Here is a 27,271-nt window from a genome sequence, read left to right as displayed (position 1 = left end):
CGTTATGATATCAATACGGGTATTACAAAGATCAATTATTTACGCGGTGGAGAAGCTCCCTTTTTCACCTCACACGTCACAAACACCTCATTCGCCGCAGAGATATGAGTTCATTTTCAAGTCTGAAAATTGCGCAATCTCAGAGCGTATTATATATATTTTTTTAAATTAGGAATGAAGAGTTTTACAAGACGGTTGTAACATATTTCACAACAGTTTACTTCCTTCATTTATTGTAATAAAAATGTAAAGCACATGAGATAGGGGCCTTACAATTCCCCTTCCAAAAAAAAAGAAAGATAGGAAGCCAATTTAATGCCATAAATTATAGACTGGTGTTAATCATCCTGCAGCATCAAAGAGAATATTAATAAGAGCCACTAACGTTTCCGTTAATTACAAAGTATTGATCTCCCGAGTGTTGAAACAACCCTCTGAAAGTCTCTCTGGGAAAATCACAAAACCGCGGGTTAGAGCCTCTCAATGGAGGATTCTGGTGGAAGTTTATCGTGTCTATTGTCTATCGTTATGTTTGTAATTTATTTGCTCTGCGCAAACACATATATATGTTGGATATTTTTATGGAAATAATGAAATAATCAATTTAACCAATACACCTACAAGGCCTAATTAAAAAAAATCCTCCCTGGGGTGGTTTGACAAAAAAAAAAAAAAGTTAAACGTCATACGCAGTTAAGTAATTTGTTTTTTAAAACAATTGCAAACATAATGAAACACTTGGCCTAATTTTTAAGTAGGCTAACAAAAACACTGTTAACCTGTCTTCATTGAAAGGGCCTTACTTAAACGGTCGTTCGTGACTTTTCGCCCCTAAACATAACAAAATGACTAAAATATTTTGAAGGAAAAAATACTTACTTTGTCAAACGAAAAAAACAACAACAAACATAGCCTATTTGTTTCCTCTTTTCCTCGATGCACCTGTTGTGTATCCGGTTTGTCTCTCCCATGAGTCAGCAGTCAGGCTTCTCCTCCCAACTCCTCCACATTACTTCGTTTTATATCAATATATGATTAATATTGCATCGTCATTACTTAATAATTTCAAAGCCCATGCAAGGACGACACAACCCGTGACACGCGGACATTTATAATTCAAAGAGCACTAATGAGGGAAGCGCGTGGAGAGTCGCGCGTGGTGCGACTTCGCGGTGTGAAAATTACAGAGAGAAAAAGGAAGCCTTTTATTTCCTCTGGCGCTTATATCATGTATGACAATACATAGTTAATCCCAGCAGAGGTTCTGGGATTTATAAATAAAACAAGTGAGCCAGTTTCTGAAAACAAACAAATATTTTATCGCCTAATGGTGCTGCTCAGGATCCAGTTTGATTTCCCATTTCGTAAACTTCAAACATTATTGATATATTCTGCTGCTCAAAATGAATTAAATGAAGCTTCAAGCACACAAATCAAGTCGCTGCTTCAGAGAAATTGTAGAAAATTACCAATAATTTATTAAGTTTATACTTCACACATTTGAATCAAGTGAAACTATAGTGAGAAAAAAATAAATACTTAAATAAGGTGATTAAGGGCTGTAGACTGTATATATCTTCGCTATATAATAAATATAGCTCACCTGTAATACTCCAAAACACGTTCACAGCAAAATACTAAAATATAGCAGCAGCCAAAGCCACACAGAGGTGCCTCATTTTATAAGATGGTGTCATTTCCTTTTCTAAATAATTCAAGATAAACAGACTCAGTGTGTCATACCGTGTGAACGCGTAATTATTCATATTTGTGCGTAAATGACTATCACACATTTCACGAACAGAGACAATTAGTTTCCATCATCGACCTTGAAAATGTATGAAAAACAAATTTCGAATGTGAGTCAGTGAAGTTGAGGATAAACATTGATCCTGATTTAAAAAAAAAAAAGAAAATCATAATTCCCTTCTCTTCTTAAAGCCTGGTATAATACCACTGAAAAACAAACAGCCTACCATTGAGGCCGTTTGAACTCCATTTTAAAAAGTGAGTTAATATCCCTGAATGTGACAAACTGCCAGGGTGCAAAGTTCATATTTAGTGTGTGCAATAAACACGAGCAACAACATCAAAATCTGCCTCCTCACGGATCAATAACACAATCATTTATCAGTCCGATATTAACAACAAAATCGCAAAAAGTGCAACAAGGAGTGGGTGACACGAACAGAAAATGTCAAAGTAAAAGTCTTTTGCAGATAATCCCAGATGAGACGTGAAGAGCTGTTAATAATCCCTGTTAGTTAGGCTACTTAGGCTATTATTAATCACTCGATCAAAAATGTAGTAGGCTATTTTATTCATGATGATGTGTGAAACTCAGTGCACCGCAGAGTATTTCATTCGTTTCTGTTTCTGCCGCTGGTTACAAAACCACACTCGAACCACGTTCTTTTTCAGGTCCAGTTTCTCTGCGATAGCCGCGATTTTTTCCGAGGAGGGCCGAGGCTGGATGGCAAAGTAGGCTTCCAAAGAGCGCTTCTCCGGCGCGGCGATGGAGGTGCGCTTTCGTTTCCTCTCGCTCCCGTTGAAAAGGTCCGGCTTACTGCTTTTCTCCCGGTAAGCAGCCTCTGCTTCCTCCAGCCAGGCCTGCAAAACTGGCTTTAGCGCGATCATGTTGTTGTGGGACAAGGTGAGGGACTCGAACCTGCAGATGGTGCTCTGGCTCAAAGATCCCACTCCGGGGATCTTCAGGTTGGCGAGAGCAGATCCAACGTCCGCCTGGGTCACTCCGAGTTTGATCCTTCTCTGCTTGAAGCGCTCGGCGAAGGCTTCCAGTTCACGCGGATCAGATTCTACGTCGTTGACGCACGCCATGCCGCCGTGCACGGACAGAGAGTGAGGGTGCGCCAGTGTGGCCATCGCCTGGTGCAGCTGCCCCATGGTCTGGAGGTGGTGATGGGGATGCTGGTGGTGGTGCGCCGACGTGTTCATCCCGGGTGGCTCCGGAGCCCCCATCCCGCTCACGGCCAGGCTGTTGGAGAGATGATCCAGGAGGTCCCCGGCCTCCAGGGTCTGTCCGAGGTGGTGGTGGTGGTGGTGGTGGTGGGAGGCGATGGTGGAGGGGACGTGGGAGATGGGCACGGTGGTGGAGGAAGAGGAGGAGGCTGAGGTGCAGGGGACACTGCTCATGGTATGGTAAGTCACGTCTGGTTTGAACGGGTGACTCTTGCCGTGAGAGACAATGCTGTCAGCAGCCGCCAGAGCCTCTGCCCGTGCCAGCAGGCTCTCATCAAAGCCTCCGAATATATTGCCCTGCAGCTGCAAGCAAGAGTGCGCATACTGGAGTCAGTGGGGAATTCTGTCAGGCAGAGCTCAGGATCTAAAAAACATTTTCCAAAGGCAAGCAGCGCCGAGGAGAGGAAAGAACCCTCCTCAAAGCGCAGGTCATAAAAATTAATATGAAAGCAAGAGCATTGCTCGAATAGACATGTGGATGGGAGAGGGGGGAGGAGGAGGGGGTGAGGGGAGGGGGTGAGGGGGAACACAGACAGGAGAGAAAGGAAGAGATGGGGGGAGATAGAAGATAGAACAAAGTCCTGTCAAATCAACTTTACAGACATTTTCCAGTGTGATATTTTCCCCTCCACTCTCCCCACCCCGACCTCAAACGTACCTGCGGGCCGGGCAGACAGACTCTGCGCATGCCCTCCGAGCCTGAGTGCAGGCCGGGATACTTTGGCGGCTCGTGCAGGGCCGGATGCATGGAGAAATGCTGCTTGCCGTTCATGGTCATCATCCTCCTCCCTGCAGGCAGCGCGCGAGCAGTGTGGCCCCTGACATTAAAGGCCGGCCGTGGGGGGGGAGGGGAAGCGGACGGACAGCCACAGAGCTCCTCTGCTCTCCTTCACCAGACTGAGCTGTTAACATGGGGCAGCGCCTCCCGGCATCCCTCTCTTCTCCTCTTCCTCTTCCCCCTCCTCCTCTTCCCCCTCCTCCTCCACCTACTCCTCTTCTTTCAGACTGCCTCCTCCTCCCTTGCTCCACCACTCCTATGCTCAGTTTACAAGTTGCAAAATGTTGGCCTTTGCGCGCAAGCCTTAAACAAAACAAATTAATATCACTGTAATTTCCTTTTTTTTTTTCTCAAATTGATGATATATTTATTGTGTTGCTATATGGCATCATTTTGCTCAAGAAGATCTCTGTAATTGAAGGTTTGTTCAAGTCTTTCACCAAAATGCTTCAAAAAGTCAATAAAAATTCAACCACTGGTCATACATTTCATTAGTTTTTTTTCAGCACCATGGACAGCGAACAAGGCGAAACGTGGTGTCGCACTATTGAACAAAGAAAGATAGATAGATTGATTGAGTCTATATATGAGGCCTTTAGATTTTTGTCCCAGGTGTCTTGCCCTCTTCTCCCCTGGACGCACTTCCTTGGGACAGCTTACAGACTTCTCAGGTGGCCGCCTGGTTTGAACTCACCATGCCTGCTGTGAACGGGCCGAAAGAGGAGCTGGGGCGGGCAGAGTCGGGCCGGTGACACAGGGGGTCCATCTGATCCTGCAGGCCGCGTCTCTGGTTCCCCAGACGATGAATAATTCAGCAGCATGGTGGCAGGCATCCATTACCACGTTGGCATGTTCTCATTCATTACACAGATTAAAACAGCCCAAGGTCTTTTTTTCACACCAGGTCAGCCTGTTGCATGTTGGGGGAAAACTTCAAGAGCCCCACACGGAGAGAGAGAGAAAAAAAACGGATTCCTTGATTTTCCATTTCCATTAACCAACATATGGAAGCGATGGAATATTTTTTTTTAAATTTAAAGATCTCCAATCACAAACTGGATGTTTGATTTATTTGATCTATGGAGTATACTTTATATGTCATGTGTCATTTCAAAATAAGGCCACACGTTGGAAAGCTGTGTCTATGGGGAGACCATTACCCTTTTCTCATCCCCACATCACCCTTCCCAAGCCTTCTCCTTAATAGCTGTTAGCCAGGATCATTCATATTTTAGTGGCCATTGTTTACAACTCTGTCATCTCTGTGCTTTTCATATTCTGAAGATTGCATCTGGCATGTTTTATGGAGAGTGTTGTCATATTTGTCCTATCTGTACTGCACACACACTCCACCACATGATCCCGCTTTTCTTTCTCCACATTCCATCCACTTTGCCTGCTATTTCTCAGTCAGTGTATTTCAGTGAAATTGAATAGCTTAGTTATATATTTCCGGTTTCATAACTTATTATTTAATTATAAGCTTGCGTAATCCATGTGCCTACATATTTAGCAGTATCAAAAATCATGAATGCACTGTATCTCTTAACTACTTGAATGTGATGGTTATGTCTTACATGTACAAATATCCATTTTTTTCTAAATCTACTTAACCCTAACTTCTGTCTGTTCTTAAGAATGATTATTTTCAAAAATTAAAAAGACTTGCTTGAATGAAATTCCTTAAGAAAACCATTAGTGAATACAATAATCTTATGTTTAACTTCACATCAATTACTTCTAATAACTAAACTGGTTGTTTTAGATACATTTAATATCGCTTTAATACTGTATAGCTTTTTCTAATACTGAAGGAAGATCATTAGAAGACTGTGTACAAGACAGCTCCTTGAGGCACTCCTACAGACTGTAAGAGCACTCCAAACATCAAATCTGAAAAGCTTGATAATTAGTAAAAAAAAAAAAAAAGTATTAAAATACACTGATTGCCTTCTATCAGTAAAAATGCTATTAGTCCATAATAATGCAGTTTGAGGAAAAACCACAACATTTGAAATAAAGTAACATTAGCTCATAATCAGTTATATCAAAAGCAGCAGAGAAATCAAGCATTAAAACACGACTCGACTCTATAGCCTTAAGCCAGTCATCAACCATCTGAGTCAAGGCAGTGGCTGTAAAATATTTTTCTCCATATTAATGCTGGAAAATTAGGATTCAACTATTATAACAAGACTGAATCTTTTCAGACACTTCTTTCCATTATCTTACCCATAATTGATTAAAGACGTATTGGCAGACCATTGGAACCAGAGAAAGGCATTTTTTTAAATAAATCTTTAGGTACATTTATGACGTTTTACATGCTACAGTTTATAAAACCTATTGTCATCTTTTGGCCTAAGTAGAACCCACTTCTACCATCGCTGGTTCCTCTACCCACCAGTCAACAAGCCACCATGGTGATCTGCCAGGAGCATTGCACTGTTCAGAGGTTTCGGAATCTCTTAAAGCGAGGGTCTCTACATTAAACTAAACAGACTTGTTTTCACTTGACTTCCTAAAGTAAGAAAGGGTCATGCATTATTCAGTGATATTTTAATATGTCGTAGACGTAGTGTGCTGCAATTACACAGACCATCAGGGGTTCCTCTTATGATGTGGTAGGATTTTTTAGGGAGAAGTGGTGTTAAAATGAGATTCAGATTAATGATTGGCTTGTTCTTTTTTGAAAGATGGCACGGTGGATTCTATTGATTCATGTCTACTGTCTTGTTAAATGTACCTGATCATACGGGCTCATATTTTTGCACAATGTCAACACAAGTTTATATCATTCCTATACCCAAACACTAGCCCCAATTAACCACCATTCTAAAACCACTGGTCTAGCAACAGCTAACAGTATGCTCCCAGAATGCAGGCCTACTCATTTTACCTACAGTCTCTAAATGTACTATGGGAAGTGGAGCCAGCAGTTATCAGGCCCCTCTCCTTTGCAATCATCTACCAGCCAGGGTCTGGGAGGCAGACATTCTCTAACAGTATATCTTCCAGTTGAAGTTGAGCAGCTCTATCATACATTGTTGTTCCTGCTAATACTACACATCATTTTACATCTATAACTGGCACTCTACTTTAGCTTTTAATGTTTTAGTCATTACTCGTTTGTTGTTGTTCATGGTGGATAAATGTTGGATCTGTAAATAATATAAAAAAGACTAAACTTTTATCTTTTTTTAAGTGTCTTGAGATAATAAAAAAATCATGAAATTGTGCAATGAGAAAAATAATTGACTGAAACTGAATTGATTATCTATAAATGACTCAATAAGTAGACATCAGAAATACTTACCTGCATCAGTTCTGATGTACTAGTAAATAGATGTTGATAAGTATTTACTGCCAATGGTATTAAATTCATTGTGATTAGTTTCAACAATTTAAACATGAAGAGATCTAGGATTCTCATTACTTTGATCAATCAGTTGTTCACTCATTCAGCCTCTCATCTCTGCCATTTATAAGTGGATGCCAAAGAATAACCTTTGGTAGCAACTTCTTTAAAAACATTCTGTAATCATTAACACTCATTTGTTCTTAAATCAACATTTCTCACAGACACTACAGCTGTCTTCAGGTCCGTGAGGATAAGGAAATTCAGCTCACATCTGGAACAGAAATGGTCCAAATACTGACGTAATGTATACCGTTTCAGGAATCACTACTCTGTATCTACATGAACTAATAAATTAGACTTCTATGTTTCAGTTGCACACCATGAAAATAAACGAGACCACACAAGAGTTTAAGGTTATATTTTCTGGAATGCTTTTGCTCGCTTTTTTTTTTCCATTGCCAATGTCACCTTCTTTTTTTGGTCAATTTTTTTTTCTGTAACTAAAAAAATTATCTTTTCTCTTTTTTTTTTCTCCAAGATCCTAGTCAGATTGTGTTTTTTTCTTTTCTTGTCCTTTCTTTGTTGGTTTTACAAGCACCCCATTCCTCCATCTTTATTGGCAAAAGCAAACATGCTAGTAAATTAGAAATCCATTTTTTTTTACAAACAAAATACATGAAGAAAATACATCCACATCCTGCAAATATAAACAGTAACAAATCCAAAACTATTATTCAATAAACATTTTACATGTTTTTACACCATTGTGTGATAGTAGCATACAGAAGATAGTACAAAAAGTGGGAGCAAGACCTTCCTTGAATTCTCATGTACACAAGCAGTATGGGATTTTTTTTGAACTGCCAGACTTCATTTAAAGAAACAAATATCTGTGAGGAAAACATATTAAACTACAAAGTGCCAATGGAAAAAAGCTTCAGCTTTCCATTGCATGAGGGCCTCTTTGTGCTATGTCCAAAACATGAGCTGAGGTTTAAATGGGAAAATGAGGTCACTGGCAGGGGGGGGGGGGGGGGGGGGGTTATGTCAGTCATCAGTCCACAGTGAGATATGCAATCCAACCAAGAGCGCTGCTAACAATATAGGTGGGAGGAAATTACATTTTCAAACTGGTCTGCATCTTTTGCTTTTGAAGCCAGAGAACAAAGGAGACAATTGGTATTGTAAAGTCTCTGTTAGTGACTGTCTACACATGCAGGCAAATATCTGCATGTCTGTAAAGGCTGGTTACCAGATATGATCGGTTAAGTTGAGTAATGATGAGCATACATCAAACAACGCTTCATCAGGCTGCATGTAAACATAGTTATTGGTTTCAGGGGAAATAACAGAGATGTCCTCCATTTATATACCTGCACTGGGCTGTTAAAATACAGATTTAATGAATGTGATTCCTCCCACCATTAGTATTCTAAAATACAGTAAATGTAGAGAAGGCAAAAAAAAAAAAAAAAGGAAAGAAAAGAAGCATTCGTCATGAAAAGTGCACATTGTAGGAGTCCTGTCTGACAGTGTTCAGATAGAGGCATAGCTGCACTAATGCACAAAAGAAATGGTGAGGTGCATGACTCCCAGAGTTTTCCATTGCTCAGAGCATTTCGGAGAGATACTTTGAAAAACATGTGCGACTTTAATCACAAATTGAGTGAAATAACAGCGTGGACTGGCTCAACAAAATAAAGAAAAAATACGCGAAACCTTCCGGACAAGCAGAGTTGTGAGCACTCTTGCTTTACCTTTCCTACTTGACAGAACTTTGCCTTTAAAAAAAAAAAAAAAAGAAATATGTAACGAAAAACAACAAAAAACCCCCCCAAAAAAACAGTAATTTCTCTTTCAAGCATTTACAAAATTTACAAAAGTAAATCACAAATCTTGTAAAAATTCAGCCATCAGCTGATTGTGTAAGGCAAAGAAATTATATTTATATATATTAAAATCAACTCCTCCATGTTACATTCAAACACCTGTCTTTAGATCTCACATTTCTGAAATGGATGATCAGATCCTTGTCCTGTCAGGCCCTTTGGATGTCCAGGAGAAAGAACGACACAAGTGGAAAATGTTACACACTCTTAGCAAATGTAGAACCCCTGTGAAGGTGCCTATTGTTACACCGAGTGGGACTGAACATTAACTGAGCGACAAAATACAAGATGGGAAATGTTTAGTATTTACTACAAGACTGTATGTGACGTGAATGGACACTGCCATTTGTAAACATAGTTTGGATTTTTCTATTGCACTGATGTCCTTCTGTACCTGCACAGGCTCTTAAATAGTCAGGGTACAGTATCAGGTGTGGCCCTGGTTTATGTAGGAATACAACATGCACAAACTAGCATGTATTCATGCCAGGACAGAGAGTGCGCTGTCAAAAATATCTGGATCCTTTAACATTTTGGAGTTACCGAAACATACTATGAGAGGAAAGTGAAATGTAAAAACCACACCATACTGTGCCAATACAGGTTCAGCACAGTGCAATTCTTAAGAGAAAAATAAATTAATATCTCTCTGGTTGACACAGAGAACGTTCTTTTGGTGAAGGAATGGCTGTCCCTGAATAGAGGACAAGATTTTTCAAAAACTGGTGAGAAAAGAGCTTAAATACAGTATGTATAAAAATACCTATTCACAGTAGACACAAATGTTGTGCATTACTGATATCTATCATCTGGTAAGCACACTGAAACTTACATAGGGTTTTCTATCTATAAGAACAACTTAACATTTATTCTTCTCAGCAAAAGTGAGATGTTTTAAATAATTGTTTAGTCGAGGGGTACAAAAAGAGTCGTCCCTCCACACTTCTTCTCATGTACGAGACAGTAAAGGAAGCGTTTACTATGATTAGTCTAAAATTACTTTGTTTGAAAATACTGGAAAGGAACACAAAAAAAGAAAAGAAGTGTTGAGCTCTGTTGTGTTGATTTTCTCTGCAGGCGGTGAAAAAAAATGACGACCGATTCTCCTTGAGAGCATTACGACGCCTTCATCGTCTCCAAGAACGACTCTCGTACTCGTCGTCTTCATCATCATCCTCTTCCTCCTCCTCCTCTTCCTCCTCACCAGGCAGGTAAGAGCTAGCTTCCTTCTGGTTCAATGAAAAATGAAAACAATTAAATGTACTGCATGGTATCAAACATTTGGCATTTAAGATGCTTTTTATAGTGTGTGATGTTGGCTTAAAGCAGAAAGGGGATTTAGACGAAAAGGAGGAGTGCTTGTGTTCATGTGTCTAACCCTCCATTAAATGGGAAATGACTTTCAAACTTGTACTAACTCCCTTCTTTAGATTCAGTCTTAAAGGTGTGATAGAGGGGGGTGAGAAGGTTTTACCTGAGAAACAAGCAACTTCCCAAATGAGCTACAGTCTTAAAGGACGAGCATGTCTGTAGGTGATGGCTTAGTCCGAGGAAAGAATTCAGAGAGATTTTAGACAACTAAAAGTTAAACTGGAACCAAATGGTTTGATGGTTTTGATAAACCGTCTCTCGTCTATTTTTCTTTAAGGCGTTTTAACTGGCTATAAAACATGCTGAAATGAATACTGATGCCTTTACATGACTTGAAAAAACACAAGAGACCATCAAGAATAAATTGGAATAAAGGAGATTAAGTGCATACAAATCCAAATTGGCCTTATTAAAAAAGGACATGGAAAAGATTTAGAGAGAGAGAGTAGTAAATTTAAACCACAAAATGACATCAGGAGGATAAAAAATAAATAAATGGAATACTAAGTATGCATATACAGGACAGAATCATTGAAGAGATGTCCATAGGGGGCGCAAAAATCGACAGAAAATGAAAGTACCTCACAGTAGATTTAAACATGTCATTCAAAGAATGTTGGGTTTCAATAGGTTCAAACTTTATTCTTTTAGCATACTATCAGCCACATGTGTTTGTTGTAGTGTGAGGTTGTCTGCAGACTCAGACCATCTGCTTCCAGGTGATGCATTCATGTACTGTATTCTGGATTCAACCAACCTAACAAACACCTTTTTGATAAAGTGCAATACAACAGGATTTATTCCTGGGGGTAGTTGTACTGAAGAACATCTGAAAGTAAAGGTGTGTGGGAAGCTTTTCTCTCTGTATTTCTAGCACAAAAGAGATTCAAGTGATAATTTGCTACCAGGGGTCTCTTGGAGAGGATACATGAGCCCCTAACCCAGAAATATATGAAAGGATTTTACTAAAGGTATTGAAATACGAAGGTGTCTGAGTAGATCAGTTTTCAGAGAGACCTTGCACGACTTTTCTAAGTATTTAAAAATGACACTGAAGTGACCGAATCAGCAGTGACTTCACAAAGCTTTGAGTTGCGTTTCAGAGGCTTTGCACACAAACCTCAGAAATGCATCTCAATGCCTGAAAATACAGTATGAGGATTTCACCTGACAGTAATGCAGTTTTACTCGAAGGGCTAAGATGCTCTTAGTACTGAGAGGCTTGCTCTGATTTTCCACTGGGAGCTGTGGTTAAAAAATTTAGAAGCACCAGAAAGAAATGTAAAAGTAAAAATCTGTGAATATTACTAAAGCTGAAAAAAAAAAAAAAAAAAAACTTTCCCCCACTTAGAATTTAGGATCTGCTCTCTGCATTGACCTTAATTCCTGGTTTCTGGTTGGTTGTACGTTGCTGATGATAAAACATGACTCCATGTTGTACATTATAGTCTGCGTTTGTGCGTCATACCGTATTGTCCTCATCTTTAGACTCCTCCTCCTCTGGCTCTGTTGTAACGGAGGGCGTCTTGGGCTTGTACCAGGAAATCTGCAGAACACGACCTTTGAACTTCGCTCCCTGGTTAGCGGCCTGGAAAACCATACAGGAGATAAGCTGAATGTTAAAACTTCAGTGTCTGCTTCTTTTGTACCAGCAACATTATTGTATCATATATCACAGTCATAACCCTTTTAGATGCTTCATTAAAAAGAGCGCAACAGATGGTGTGAATGAGACTCTTCTGACTTACATTCTCTGCTTCACTTCTTGTCTTAAAAGTCATAATGACAGTGTTTGCATCTTGGTCACGGATATCCTCGATGTCACCAAATTTCTAAGAGAAGCAAAGATTTAATATGTGCAGCTCTTGATTCTCCAGAAAAACAATGAAGAAAAAATGAACACAGCTCTCACCACAAAGTGTGGCATCAGCTCTTCCTTCTCCTCCTGAGTGACACCCAAAATAGCCAGAGCTCTAGGTCTGTGGTCGACCACCATGCGGTTCACAGAGCCGCTGCGAGCCATCATGTCCCGGCTGCGTCCCCTTCCACGACCCACGTGCATCGAACCTGGCTCCAGCGCCATCTTCCCTCGACCCCGTCCCCGACCGCCAGGAGCCCGAATCAGTCCCAGCCGAGTGGCCTGAAGAAGGACAGATTGGGAGGTGTAACGTTATAAATAGCTAACAGGCGGATGCTTTTTTCCCAGTACACACTGAGGAGAATATATGGACGCAACATGGCTGTGTTAAAAAAATCATTACGAGCAGATGTGGATAACAGATTGTGAGCCTTCATGATTTGCTGTTGTGCTATAAGATGTGAAAACAAACATGCCATAAAACTAAAGGGTTTATTTATTAGGCGTCCACAAAAACAAAGATTTTTTTCTCCGCAAACAAGTCAATGAAAAATCCAATAAAACACATAGAGAAGAGACTTTAGAGTTCCGACGTCACTCTCTGACTTTCACCAGTACGTGTCACTCCTCTATATTTAAAGTGACATTCCCTCACTTCCCCACCATTCTGCAACCAACCATGCAACCACTCTCTTCCTCACTTCTCCCACTAATTGTCATCCTGCGAATATCTCACAAGGAACAGCAGCTCAAACATTAATGAGACGGGGCTCCGTCAGCGAAGGACCAGAGTCTGATGTGGCTTCGTTAGCGGCGGTTCCTCTGGGCTTGCTTAAGTGGCTGTAGTTTAATGTGCAGAAGGAGGGCCGGGTTTGGATGGATAGATGGTAGAGGGGGGGAATGCATTTTTAATAACTAGATAATTTAGGACCCATTGGAGTAGATGGGGGGGGGGGGGACATGCCAGGCAGGGTGTTGCTAACACAAGCTATGTTCTTGTCACAGCTGACCTCGTCTGTGTTTGTGTGCACAGCTAGTTGAGAAAGGAGACAAGATGTGGGGACGATTTGCGCTGCCCACCAGCTTTGGATACTCTTTGGGCTGTGACTTCATTCAAAATAGTAGACTAGTGAATTTGATAGTAAATAGATATTTGGATGAACACATTTACTGAAATCCCAAATACCTGATCCTTAAAAATCTAAACAAGACTGGAAAAATGTGTTCAAATACATCACGTGATACCTCAGCCACTGCACAACATTCTACCTCAACTCATATTTTAAATACCCCGTATAACACACTAAGTAACCAGATCACTAAATAACATCTACTGTTAATGTGTGATTGTGAATTCCACTGCATCTTCCAAACGTCACTTATACACAGAACAAAACCTAAACAAGCTCAGTACTACTCACTGATTTACTCTCTATAAGCTTAGTATGATTAATATAATTCAACCAGAGTGGCTTCCATTATATGGTTAAATGTATTCCATTGATGCCTATCAGTTTGTATTCTTCACTTCTCTCTATGGGTTTATTCTGTCTGATCTTATGTGGTTCTTATGTTGTTCCCTCACTTTTCTGTTTTCCCTCTATTTTCAGGCAGGAAGTGCTAAATGACGTAGTCCACTGCTATCTTGTATGCTGACTTCTTGTGAGGCATTTCAAACTGTCACATCCTCAGATTCTGATAAGTGTGACGATGCAACCTGTTTGTTTTCAGTTTGTCCATATATGGTCAGGTACCACGATACATGTGTTTGTGTGTGTGTGCGTGTGCGTGTGCGTGTGCTACTGCCTGTGTGTTACCTCCACTTGTAGCTGTCCTAGTTTTCTCTTGAGATCGGTTGTATCCTCTCCAGAGATCATCTTCTTGTGAAAGTCTAGCTCAGCATCCAACAATTCCTTCTGGGCCTGTTGTCATGTAAAAAAAAAACAAAAAAAAAAAAAAAAAAAACATTTTGTTAACTAAATAAGAGAGGGCAATGACAAACTCACACAACTAACCTGCAGTTACAGAGTCTGCAAAATAAGAGCCAATAGAGGCAGAAATGAGAAATAAATCATGTCAATGTTTGTCTAACAACGTCATTAATGTAGGGTGTTACAAAATAAAGGATTAAACATTTGTGATACCAACTAGAATGGATGACCGTTGCTAGTGGGTTGAACTACTCATTGATATTATTGCTGGTTAAATGATGTGTGTAAGAGGTAATGCCCTCCACTGCCCGGGACTTGAACTGCTCTCCCCGCTCTTCTGACCGGCAGCAAAGTGTACGGATGGCATCTTGTACATAAATGGTAAAAAGTAAATGGACTCCAGCTTTGTTTTGCTTTTCTAGTCTTCTGACTTCTCAAAGATCTTTTTTACACCACAGGTCACACTAGTCTATTCACACACTGATGGCCGAGGATCTTATGTAAAGTGTCCATCAGTATTAACTAATCCATTCATACACCTTCAAAATCTGCCAACAAAGCAGCCAATTGGGATTAAGAGTCTCGCCCAAGGACACATCGGACATGTGGCTGCAGGAGCTGGGGATTGACCTTCCGTTTGAGAGACGACCGACTCTACTACTGAGCCTCTGCCGTAGCAAGTTTAAAGGCAGGGTTGCTAATTCTGAAAAGCTAGCCAGATTTGAAAAGTAACATCTCCTTAGGGCTCTGTCCAAACCCAACCCCCTCCCCCTCCCCTCCCCTCGGGGCTCCTCGTGACAGAGCTGAGAGAGAACCTCAGTACATCGCTTTCAACTTCATTCAAATAAGTTGTCTCGAGTCTCATTTAGCGGTACGAAAACCCCAAACAGTATCAAACTGAATTTAAAAAGCGAGCATGGTTTGGGGTTCTGAGTAAAATTACCAACCCTACCTTTAAACTGGCAAATAACCAGTACTGGTAGCGTTAGCGTCAAACAGCAAACTAATTTGTTATTTTTTTTACCCGCAGAGTGCCATACATTTCAGCTGTGTTTAAAATAGCTGTAGATTTTGTTATTTAAGAATGTGATGAACTGTTTTAAAAAGCAATTTAACACGCTGTATGCAATATGATTTTGGACAACCAAAGCCGTGTTAAATGCATTGTGCACAAGTTTGACTGTATTTGAGTGTTTTCTTATCTATCAGTAGTTGACTAGTCTGAATTTAAATTTTGGTTCTGTTAGCGAGAGAAATTAGACGCTACTAAAATCCCTAGACTAAGTGTTTCTGTGTAAACCCAACAAAAGCTCAAGTTTACATCAATCTTGGTCTTAGGCTGGTTGTGGTTGGATTTTGCGCTGGGGACCTGGGAGGCTGGGTTCATTTCATTCTGCAGCTGTGTGATCTTCTCGGTCAGCTCCTTCAGAGTCTTCATGATGTTGGCCCTCTCCTCAGGTTTCATCCCTCGGTTCTTCTCAAGGCGGTTTATCAAGACCTGGAAGAGCAAGGACAGCAGTGAGAGAGATAATGTAAAGGCAGGGACAGAAAACAGGAGAAAATGTACTGATGCAAGCATTGGATTTAAGAATAGAAAGAAGCTTTACACAAGTCATTGAGGGATTTTTAGTCAGAAACAATGGATAATTTAGGGAGAGACATGTGTAGAGAGAGTTGTGTAAATGTGTAATAATAAAATGAAATAGATGGGATAGGATGGTGCATTCAGGCCAGTCTTACCTTCTGACACTCAATCTGTGTCTTCAACATCTCTTGCTTCTGCTTTCTCATGTCCTGCTGTAGTTTTAATGCCTCCTAATTGAACAAAAGCAATAAATCAAATACATTTACTAAAATTGAAAAAAGACACCATTTGCTGTTGGTGGACGTTTATCAATGGTAGCTTCCCTGTGTCTGGTGGCCCCCCCCTGGGAGAAACAAATGGCTAATCCTAGTTCCTATTCTGGTAGCAGTCAAAATAAGTAGTAAAAAATTAAGCAACATGCCTGCTTCTTCTTGAGGACTTCCTGTGCTTCTAGTGCTTTTCCTGTTTTCCCAAGGCTCTTTGAGGAGGACTTATGGGCTGTGGATGAGTAGGGGCCCTTCTGGGCGTTTGTCAGTGTAGGTGCCACCTAAGTGCCACAGAAAGAGAGATTATAATGCATTTAGGTAATCCGAAAGAGTTTGTAGAAAGCTGCCACGGACACGGACAATATGCATTGTTAATTTCCAACAGCTCATGCTTGTCCCATCTCGTGATGCATGAAACAAAAAGCTTTCTTACTGTATTGCTTTCTTCTTTCCGAGAAAAGTCCTCTTATTTTTTCTGACACATACTGTGAGCTTTGTAAGACTGGGATGTGATTGATAGTTACACTGAACTTTAGATTTCACATCTCTCATCCTATTGTAGATGAGATTTAAACATATATCAGTATATCTGTAAGGCATATGCACCACTACCTGGGAATCTCCATACATAGAAGAGGTGCTCTTTGTTACTATAACAACACCATGAGCTCAGCATTTTTAGGTTTTCCTTTGACATCTAGTTGAAATATATAAATACAATTTGGTATAGACATTTATGTTTCCCGGAGGATGGACTGTAATAACTTTGTCAACCCTTAATGTTTCGTTCCAGAAACACTATCAGTTCAACATTTGGATCTGACACTTTGGTCAGAGTCCAAGTCCAAATACTTGTGACTTATGAATCCCCCCTTAGCCTCAGCTGGAATGTGTGTTAGGTGTTATTAAGTTAGAGTTAGAATGTATTCATCATCCTAACAGCTACCTCTCAGCATCAAAGTTATCAGGTTTACTTGTGTACATGAAACAATATGTATTAGGCTTTATATTATTACCAGGGTAAAACGTCTCCTCTGCAACTGATTGAAATTTCAGATGCTTTGCTCTGTTTAATCATGTAGACGTTTTAAGATGCAGCTTTTGCTCGTTATGGGCTTTTAACCCAGTTCTTATCAGAATATTTGGCTTCATGCACACAAAGCTACTGTGAGCATGTTGGCATGGTGACAACACAATAGGCCTTCCCTTATCTGCATTTCTACTGAAGATATAAATAAATGTTTTACTCTAAGCCAACTTTTTTTAAAAATCGATTACTTGAAAATGTTCTCACACTTACAGTGACAGCGTCTGCATTTGGGTTCAGGCTGTCTTGCTTGGTTGGAGCTGTCGGCCCTGCTGAAAGGCGATGCTTAGGTAGAGTATTGTTCAACACGTAAGCAGCAGGATTGTGTTGCTTGATTCCCTGAAATGTAAATAAGAGAGAAAACATTTTTACAGTTGGGTTTTAGAAATACATTAAGACAAAAGAGTCTTCATGTGTCAGCTCTTAATACTGACCTTATGAATGTTGCTGTGCTGCGGCGCTTGGCTGGGTGCTGTTCCAGCTGCCTGACTCCCTGAGCTCTGCTCCTGCTGCTGAGGCCCTGTGGCGTTAGTGCCAGGCTCACGGTGCCAATACACACGAATGAAGCGGTTGTTGAGGACTGCTTCGATGCTGGATATGGCCCTTCTGGCCTCTTCATTCTTTGTGTACTGGATCAACGCTGCCTCTGGGTCTCCTCCAAACACCACCTGATTTTAGAGTAGGACGTAAAGGTTAGGTTTGTGTATATGGTGGAATCAATTGATGAACAACATCCGCTTATACTGACAATACCTTCAATTACTTGCGCATTGATGCAAAGGCAAAAAACTGTCATCATAGTTTCACTGTGAGGGACATGTCTATGAGCAACTCAGGAAGATCTCAGGGACAGACTGTGCTGACATTTTCTAGACATTTTCAGGAGTGCATGTTTGAAAAGGGCCGTGCTGCTTTCTATCATTCCCATATAAGGCTTACAGAAAAACAGATTCAGTGAATGTGACGTCCCAGTACATTTTCACTTGCAAATGGCGTGAATCCTGCACTGTGCGTCTATCATGAGTAATACAAAAATAACAACTTCAAATGACTCCTGATGGACTATTAGGCCAAACAAAGTTCTCTGAGCACACAGTTCAAATACCTTTTAAACTGCAAAAATGGCCGACATACCTGGATATTAACGATGGTTCCAAACTTGCTGAAGTGCTCATTCAGCTTGGTGATGTTGTTGAGTTCACGTGGGATCTTGCGCACCTCCAGCTTAGTGTTCACATAGTGATACCTCTTTGGAAAGCTGCTCTTGTGTTGGTTGTTAAAGCCTGGCCTGAAACAAAAGGAAGAAGACTGTGTTGTTGCTTACCATAGCAAGATAAATAATTCCCCAAAGCAAATGCTGATTAAGATTTTGGACAAGATCACAAGAAAAAGGATTCCTGCTCTGAAAATGTACTAAATAAGACCTCATTTTTTTTTTGGTCTTTCTGGTGCTTTTGTGTCATGGCAGGACAAGACACATCAACGTATTGCATGGACCAAGCTTCAGAGATCGTTTTATTTTTTTTAAAAAGGTACTCTGCTTTTCAACCTTCCACGTCTTAATTTGAGGTAAAACTTTTCAAATGTGCGTGTCTTGGAGTACTTACTTCTCCATCCAGGGTTTTTTAACTGCAGGTCCCTCAGCTGTACTGGGTCCCATGGTTCTCTTCCTGTTGTCCTGCTCTGTGTTGAAGCGGGGCACGTTACTTCCAGGAGTGCTTGCTACAGTGGCAGGCTCTGTCTGGATCACTATGTTGGCAGCTTGAAGACACACACATAGTCAAAATAAACACTGGGAAATTTCCTATTACACATCAAGTGTCAAGGTTAGGTAAACCAAGTGTTTGCGTTCTACCTCTGGAGCCTTGTCCTTCGTTGGATGTGAGGCCAATGAGGTTAGAGCGTTGAGTCTGCACCCGGGGAATGAACTGCCGGTACGGGTTCCTACCTGCTGTAGTCAGGCCTGGGGATTCTGGGTTATATCCCTCTGGATCATAGTTATCTAATATCAAAATAAACAAATTAAACACATTAGCAGGTTAATGTTTTAGAGTGAGAATGGAGCATTTTAGACCTTAAACAGTGATGTGAAACAGCTGACCTATAGACAGATACGATCAAATAAAAAAACACAATGACATCAATCTGTCCTACATTCATTAAGAGGAAGTTTTGGGTTTTTAATAACTTTTCTAAAACACCACAATATACTGTATAATAGTGTGATTAGTTGATCCAAAGTTTAATCACATACAAAGGAACTTCTGTGGTGGTATTTTTTTAAAAATCTGAGTTGAATTAAGGACAAAAACTTGAGTTTGTAATGAACTAAAAACAGAAACACTCCATCTGAAGCAAACTAAGCTTTTACTGTAGAAATGTGTAATTATTTAAATTATGGGAAAGCACTCAGCACAATAAGATGAAGCAGAGTTCATGCGAGTTGCTCTTAGCTACTCTTTCTCTTAATAAACAGTGCAACCTTCTGGCCAATTACTGTTACTGCACCCGGAGGAAATGAATAACACTCAATGCAATAAATCACACACATAGCAACTTCAAAAGGCAGAAAGGTGATACCTCTAGTATACACAAATCAATCCTAAGTCCTTTGTACTTAAATTCAGATAAAGAGGGAAATTAATTCTGCCTCCTCAACACACAGTCCCAATCTGAACAGGAAAAGCATCGCTGCTTACATTCAGACTGGACATATTGGGGACGAAGAGACACAGAAGAGGACGAGGAGGGAGGAGGAGGTGGAGGAGGAGGAGGAAGAGTAGGCGGCAGTCCCACACCAGGTGGTCCAATAGGAGGAGAGGAAGTGATAGCCGATTGGTGGTTTGGGGTGTCAATCCCACTGGTTACTATCAGTGGGGGTCCTGAGGGAGACATAAGCCAAAGCTGATGTCTCAGGTATATCGCAGGTATGACAGAAAGGCTTTTGTCTGAACCATTTAGACTCACATCATTCCACACAGAGAGAGTTTCAACATGACATGCTGGCTGTGACAATTACTGCAATTCTTTACCATTACAATAAAAAACATGTTTCAGATGATTAGCTTCACTTACTTACTTACTCACTTAGTAACTGCAAACGTAAATCTTACTAAAAACATGTTTTGGGGAAGAAAAAGTCAACTTTTAAGTTTAAAAGAAATGAAATATCCCAAATGACTTTTATAACTTACCAGTCATGGGGAAAACGCCTGGCGGTGGTGGCTGGCCATAGGGTGGGGGTGGCATTGAAGGCATCCTGAGGGGAGGGGGTGGCTCAGTGATGGGGGGCATCGGGAGGCCGGCAGGGGGCATAACGGGTGGGGGTGGGAAGGGAATCATGTTGGGTAGATTGACATCATCCACAATGAGAGGATCGTTGCCATGGTCGAACGGACACAGATCTCCACGGACACAAAATCCCTTTTCTGTGTGAGGAGGAGGAACAGGAGTTAGAAATCTGCCCTTTTGAATTGAGATATTTAGGCAGGTTAGAAGTCAAGGACAGCATGTACTCTCAATATTAGACTTTCAAATCTTGAAGGAAGATGGATTCATTTACAAAAATAGGACTTACAGAAAATAAGAACTAGTGACAGAAAAGTGAGAACAAACAAACAACACTTCAGATCGCCCAAGATCAAAGCAGCTACGGCCTAAAGAGTATGCATTTACCCAACAGTCTCGTTAAAAAAAACTGTTTCCCTCGAGTCTGTGTTTGAGCACTGTGACAGAAAGCTGTGTGCTTCAGGGACAGTGGGTAACTTTAAACCCTACAGTGTCTCTGGAGAAGAGAGGACAGCTTAACAGTGGTCATTAGTGATGAGACTAAACAAGGCAATCAATGACCCTCATGGGAAGATGATGGGAGAATTTACACAATAAACAGGCACATTTTGACAAAGACCATATCAAACCTATACTACATACAATATCAATAAAAACAGTCTTTAGAGGAAGAAAACAGCAGAGATCAATAGAATGCAGGCTTTAGAGGGAAAGATGATTAATATGTTCCTACCATCGTAATCCCTGCACCGCTGTTTGAGAGAAGAAACCTTGTTGTTGAATGGCTTCACCACACCATCTTGCCTCTGGGTGCCATAATAGCCTGACCAGCTGTCTGTGGTGCTATCAGGCAGGTGAGCGGGCGTTGCTACAGGAGGGCCTCCGGCTCCTGGTACTCCTACAGAGGAAGAGGAAGAGAAGGGGTGCGGAGGTGTGGGCAGAGGCAGAAGAGGCGGTGGATGTTGCTGTGGCGGGCCTGATGTTGTTGAAGAGTTGTAGCAGTCTGTGTCCTTACGTTCCGACTCGAACTTTGACTTGAAGTCTGTAAAAGGCAAACAGGTATAAAGGTTTTGTATACAGAACATAACTAAGTATAACAGTATAGAGGTGGACGATACCTGAAATTAAAATCCTGACTTGCTGTCATTGTGCTAAAGATTTTGAGATGAAGATTAACCTTGCGGGTAAAAGTGCCAATCCAAGCTCCTGTAGTTGAATCCCCAATGATGGGATGGCAAAGTAGTCCACATTGTTCTTTATCGATAATAACTCCCAGCAAATACTGCCAACAAACTTATACTAATATACTATATATATACATATACTAAAAAAGGTCTGCTTAAAAAAAACTTCAATCTCAAGCACAATCAGGACGTCTCCAGCAGGTTGTGTGCATCACTAATGCTCAGCTCAAGTGTTCTGACGGAAGTTTAGGAACTCCTACACACCCTAATGGTGGTCCCCTGTGCCCCTGTTGTCATTGGTTGTGTGGCTTCCTGTAAGGTGGGGTGGGGAAACGTTCTCACCTCTGCCTCCTCTGTGCTCCCTGTCCCTGCTCTTTCCTCGACTGCCGCTCCTGCTTCTGCTCCGGCTTCGGCTCCGGCTGTAACTCCTCCCGCGGGGGCTCCCCCTGCGCCGCTCGTGGCGCTCCCGTTCTCGGTGGGAGTCATTGGCGCTTTTCCCGTGCCGGTCGAAGTCACGTCGCTTGCGCTCATCTCGCCTCCTGTCATCTCTGCTCCTGCGCGGTTGAATAAGAGGGAATATAGCTGAATATTTGTCTTTAGAACTATTTGAAATGCCAGAACACATTTTGAAAAGATTCAAGCTAAAGCAAATGTATGTCTTAATAATTATATGAGAAAAAGAAATAAGGCTCACTGTTCTACACACATTTATCAATATGCACCCTTACCTGTACTGAAATAGGCTTTAATTTATAAATCCTACAGTACCTTCAATAATGTTTCAGTGTGAAACCTCTTTCTTTGTACTTGCTCCAAAGCCTTCTAATAATCTGCTGCTCTTTAAAACACATGTTACACTTCAACTGTTGTTTGAATCAAAGTTCAGCTTGTGTTGTATTCTTGTATTCGTTGTTGACTTGGTGGGTTACAGACAAGGGACTGGCTACTGGTCACCAGGGCATCAACTTACAAGACGGGCTTGTGGGATTACAACTAGCCATGCAAATATATCCAAATGATAACATCCCGGCACAACTCAGCAACGCAACTGATTTGGTTGTTATCAGCAATAACACGTTTGAAACCTGTGAATAGGAAATGCAAGCAATATCTGCATGTGCCTCAAACGTGGTCATTCAAACTGAAGTGAAATGAATGTCTGAAGCCGAAGCCATACCTCGGCTCATTGAAGTCGGAGCGGTTTCTCAGAGGACTTCTCCTGCGCCTGTTTTCTCTCTCCTCCTCTGGAGTTTCAGCCTTATGGGGAAAGTTAAATTAAATATAACGTATAAAGGAGGAGATGCAGAAATACAAAAAATCATTTTATTATGCAGACAATGTTAATAAAATGCAGGATCACACTTTATAGTTAACAAAAGGTCCATTATCCAAACACATATTCAATGCTTCTTACCTCTACTACTTCAGGTTTGATTGTAAGTGGAGGTTTGATCTCCTCTTTAGGCGGCTCCTTAGCAGGTGGATTTCCCAGGTAGTTCTTGGTTGTCAGACATTCAAAAAGTTTATCGACAAATCCAACTGTATCTGTTACAAGAAAAGGAAATAATGTCAATGATGAAATCTCTCCTTTGAACTAGACAGAATGTTATCTATTCAAAGCGTCAATTGGCCCCTCATTCAGACATTCCTCCTGAATCCCACAACACCAACTTTTTCTGTCATGGAAGAGCCTCAAGAGTTTAATTAAACAGTAAGAGAATTGTATTCCACCTCATAACTTGTTGCATTGTTCAGCCAATCATTTCAAAATGGATCTCTGAGTATACTGGGGAACAGGTGTTACATGTCATCAAAAGAAGCAGAGAGGGAAAAGTACAGTATGGTTGATTTGGTCATAAACAGTCCAACACAAGGCCTAGCCACCTAGCGTTTTTCTTTCCTGTGTGCTGCGTCTTTTTTCAACAAGTAAAGAGCGTTCACAGCAGAAGGCGGTCACCAGGGGAGAAAAGGTGCAGCGTCCAGCGTCTTTTTTACGAGCACTCTTTTCCAATCGTATTCCCTGTATTTATGCCTCCTATATATCTAGTACAAATTCTATGCTCCTGACTTCATTATAAGTAAGTAGTTAAGGTTTTTGTCTTCACTTTCCTGAACACAAACAACTAGGAGAGGAACCAGAGAAAATATGCTAAACAAAAATGTATCATAACATATCAAATAACATTGAAGGATCTCATAATGCAATCTCTTCGTTATAAAAAACAACAACTAAGGGCCGTCAAGTTCTAACAGGGCGTAGTTGCTTTTTCAATCATGCATTGAACAACAGCACATATCATCTTTCTAAGTTCATGTTTGATGTGCAACAGTCTGGAAACAGATGGGAGTACTTTCAAATAAAGTAACCCGCCCTCTGGTGGCCATTTCAGAGAACAACAAGTGGTAGATGGAGAGAACATACAGCTGATTGCATATCTGACTGTAGAGATGCATCACTTTAACTCATGGTAAGGATGACATGTTAAAAGACACCATATATATTTAATATTTTTGCATTTTGGATTTTTCATGAAATAAAAATGTTAAAGCTGTACTAACATGCTGACGCTGCCTGTGAGTAAAACACTAACTACATATAGTGACTTATTAAGTCTGACTGCCCTCTGGTGTGATTTCGAACCACTACTTGTAACAAAAACAAGAACCCTGGTCAAAAAGGTCCAAATGCCCTTTTAGGTTTATGATGATTGAAAAGGGGATATTGTCTATAGGAGCATTAGGTGAATTAAATAAATGTTTTATTTTAAAACTAAATCTGTTCTTGAGGAAAAAAAAACATCTGCACTACATTCCTCACCCTCAATACTCATGGTAAATAAGAAAACAGCATGATGCATTCACTGACACTAACAGAAACATTTTGGTTGGAGTTCATACCTTTTTGTAGGAAGACATCAAGCTGATCAGCACAGAGAGCTTTCAGCTCTTTCTCTGGTTTGTCCTTCTTCACAAGAGCCACCACATAGTTGGCTAATGCCGAGGGGTCAGCATCACATCTGCAGGTTAGAATTCATGTTTTTTAACCAAATCAATACACAAGAACACGGGAAATACTTTTAGTTTAAACAGTAGAGACAAATTGAGGGAAGTACAACATGAAACTTAGTGAAATATACTGCATCACTCAGCGAGATGAGCCGCCAAGATATCAATGCAAGCACAAATTTCCCAACATTACCAAACTATAGTCATTAACAAGTGAGACCCCTAACAAGACCTGCAAGGTAAAAACAAAAACACGTTAAAAGAAGCTTCCTAACTTACAAGTAAAATTTAAAAAAACAAACTGGCACTTTATGTTTAAAACTCATCTACACCAACAGATCACACTAAAATTGCTCTGAGGAGAGAACTTTAGCATCAATGTACTAATATATAACTAGCAGCACAACTGAACGGCTATCAGCGGATACAACTGCAACCTCTCAAAATTGCCTTCACTTCCATTCGAATTTAAAAAAGTTTAATTTAAATCTAAATAGCCAGAATATTTTGATGAATAGCATTGGAAAATACTGACTGAAATGATAACTTTGAATGTAATTAAAACTTGCTCTGCAAATAGGAAATTGATCTTCAGATTTAAAAACAACATTAGTCATATAGTGACAGACCATGACCTTTGGTTAGAGGCTGAAACAACATAAAAACATTCACACCCACGAGACTCGCATAAAATCACACCAAAAGTTACATAAATTAATAAAAGCACATGTGCAGAGTACATTAACAAGTTTGTATCCTGTCATATTGCAGTGGATTCAAATCTGAAAACTGTAAATCTATTTGAGGACCCTGTCTGTAAAGTGCATGAAGCCATCTCGTCAAACTTCAACTCAGTTCAGATTCACGTGGATTAAAAATGTTCTCTTGTTGCCAGAGAAGACAGTGCAGCAGCTTGGGAGCGCTGTCAAGAGCATGGTAGTAAGTGTGGGACTGCAATAGGTGCACCACTTGAACATTGAGGCTGTGTGTTAACACAGTTCACAGAGACTTGCAGATTTGCCTTTATAGCTGATAGGTAATTCTATCAGCGCGCCAGTGTGCATATTTTAAATTTACTGTCAAGTTTAACCTACATTTGTGATAGGCTGTTTCAACTCAGTCTATTATCATACTTAGCTATGACTGCTAATGCTACACATCATTTTACTGACATTGTGGTTATACATATCTATTTCATTCCATCTCTTTTTTTCTGCATCTCTCTTTATCCCCTCACAACCCCAACACAGTTTCATCACATGGCTGTTTCAAGATTCAAGATTTTTATTTGTCACATGCTCATACAGATGTGCAGTGAAATGTAAGGACTGTTCCGCAAGGCCATGCAATAAACACTCAAATTACTAATACACATTCAACACCAGCCTGGTTCTGCTCGAGGTTTCTGCCTCTTAAAGGCAGTTTTTCTTTGCCTCTGTAACATTGCTAACTCTTGCCCATGCTGTGCTCATGATGAATTATTACTGGTTGGGTCTTTGTTAAGGATATAACAAGAGTACAGTCTAGACCTGCTCTTTTTGTAAAGTGTCTTGAGATAACATTTGTTATGAATTGGAGCTGTACAAATAAAGACTGATAGATTCATTGATACATTTGTGATTTTATTTTTTCAAGTTTCTATCTTGAAAAGTGCTCTCCATATAATTATAATTGTTATATAACTTTACACATCAACTCCTTAGATCACTTTCTTAAGAATGTTTAAACTATAAGTGTGTCTATGACTGTTCTTTGTGGCAATACATGTCTGAAACCTATAATTATAAAGTGATTTAAAATAATTGAGAGAAGTTGAAAGAGAAGGGAGGGAAGTAAAAGTATGTTACTATGGTAACTTTACATGTAAACAATTCTCTTTTGTTTTTTTAAACATTTATTTAGCTAATTATAATAACGCTGGCTAAAGTGTTTTCCACTTATTTATATCACGTATTGCAGCGTACAAGTTGGCTATCTGTTGCAGCTAGATGCTTGCTACAAAGCTGTGATAAAGTGACATTATCGTGAGTCAACTATACGTGCCTATGTACCCTAAAATAACAGAGCAAGACACATGATACATAGTGGATAACTATCATTTCTTTCGCATTGGTGGGGGGAAAAAAGGTCCTACGAACTCACTGTGTTGTGAAACGTCAACCAGCGGCAATGTGGTTAGCTAACTCGTGCAAGAATTTACCATTAGATTCTAGCAAGCCCTTCATTGATGCCAAGCTAAACACACTGGCTAGTGAGCTAACGTAGCTACGTAGCATGCAAGCTAAATGTCATTTCAATTCAACACTCACATTGGCTCCAGGAGTTTTGCCAGCCATGACTTCAAGGCTTCAACATTCTCTATGATCATCGTGAGGAAGCCCAAAAATACTGTCTATAAGATGAAAGTGCGTTTAGATAACCCTACTTTCATCGTCTATAGATTTAAAAGCTTTAAGGCCTTCTGTCTCTCTTCACTGGCAGGTCGGACAAAGTGTTTTACGGCATGGCAACACAAGTGGAGTTGTCGTAACGCAAGCCAGTAGACTTGTGTTATAACCGTGCAGTGTCGGTACTAAAACGATGTTTGTAACTGTATATCTATGGGGCCTGTAGTTCTGTAATAACATTTAGAGAATTAAAATAAATACTTAAAGCGTAAATATCCTATTTAAAAAATAAAAAATAAAA

The 27,271-nt window shown here is 40.3% G+C and overlaps 2 protein-coding genes across 5 annotated transcripts; both read right to left on the bottom strand.

The window, feature by feature from the left end:
* Positions 1–1,068: 1,068 nt before the first annotated feature.
* pou4f3 (POU class 4 homeobox 3) lies at positions 1,069–4,215 on the bottom strand. Its single transcript, XM_061055186.1, has 2 exons — positions 3,638–4,215; positions 1,069–3,282 (listed from the first exon to the last, which is right to left on the bottom strand). The coding sequence occupies exons 1-2, from the start codon at positions 3,758–3,760 to the stop codon at positions 2,341–2,343; spliced, it is 1,065 nt and encodes a 354-aa protein (XP_060911169.1). The 5' UTR covers positions 3,761–4,215; the 3' UTR covers positions 1,069–2,340.
* A 3,310-nt stretch (positions 4,216–7,525) lies between these two features.
* Positions 7,526–27,093, bottom strand: rbm27 (RNA binding motif protein 27). 4 transcript variants are annotated; one of them, XM_061055173.1, is made up of 21 exons: positions 26,893–27,093; positions 24,476–24,594; positions 22,992–23,122; positions 22,755–22,834; positions 21,920–22,131; positions 21,127–21,435; positions 20,300–20,533; positions 19,805–19,987; positions 18,961–19,107; positions 18,713–18,866; positions 18,240–18,393; positions 17,540–17,773; positions 17,319–17,444; positions 16,174–16,299; positions 15,908–15,982; positions 15,489–15,665; positions 14,054–14,158; positions 12,291–12,518; positions 12,127–12,210; positions 11,847–11,966; positions 7,526–10,236 (listed from the first exon to the last, which is right to left on the bottom strand). In XM_061055173.1, exons 1-21 carry the CDS (start codon positions 26,949–26,951, stop codon positions 10,135–10,137), a joined length of 3,159 nt encoding a protein of 1,052 aa, XP_060911156.1. In that variant the 5' UTR covers positions 26,952–27,093; the 3' UTR covers positions 7,526–10,134. The 4 variants fall into 4 exon arrangements, with proteins under 4 accessions (XP_060911156.1, XP_060911157.1, XP_060911158.1 ...); XM_061055174.1 differs by having other exon boundaries at positions 7,526–10,233; XM_061055175.1 differs by having other exon boundaries at positions 15,537–15,665.
* Between the last annotated feature and the right edge of the window lie 178 nt (positions 27,094–27,271).

Source organism: Labrus mixtus, chromosome 14, assembly GCF_963584025.1.
Source record: "Labrus mixtus chromosome 14, fLabMix1.1, whole genome shotgun sequence".
Lineage (NCBI taxonomy): Eukaryota > Metazoa > Chordata > Actinopteri > Labriformes > Labridae > Labrus > Labrus mixtus.
The sequence above is the reverse complement of the archived record's forward strand: the minus strand, read 5'-3'. Positions and strand labels throughout refer to the sequence as shown.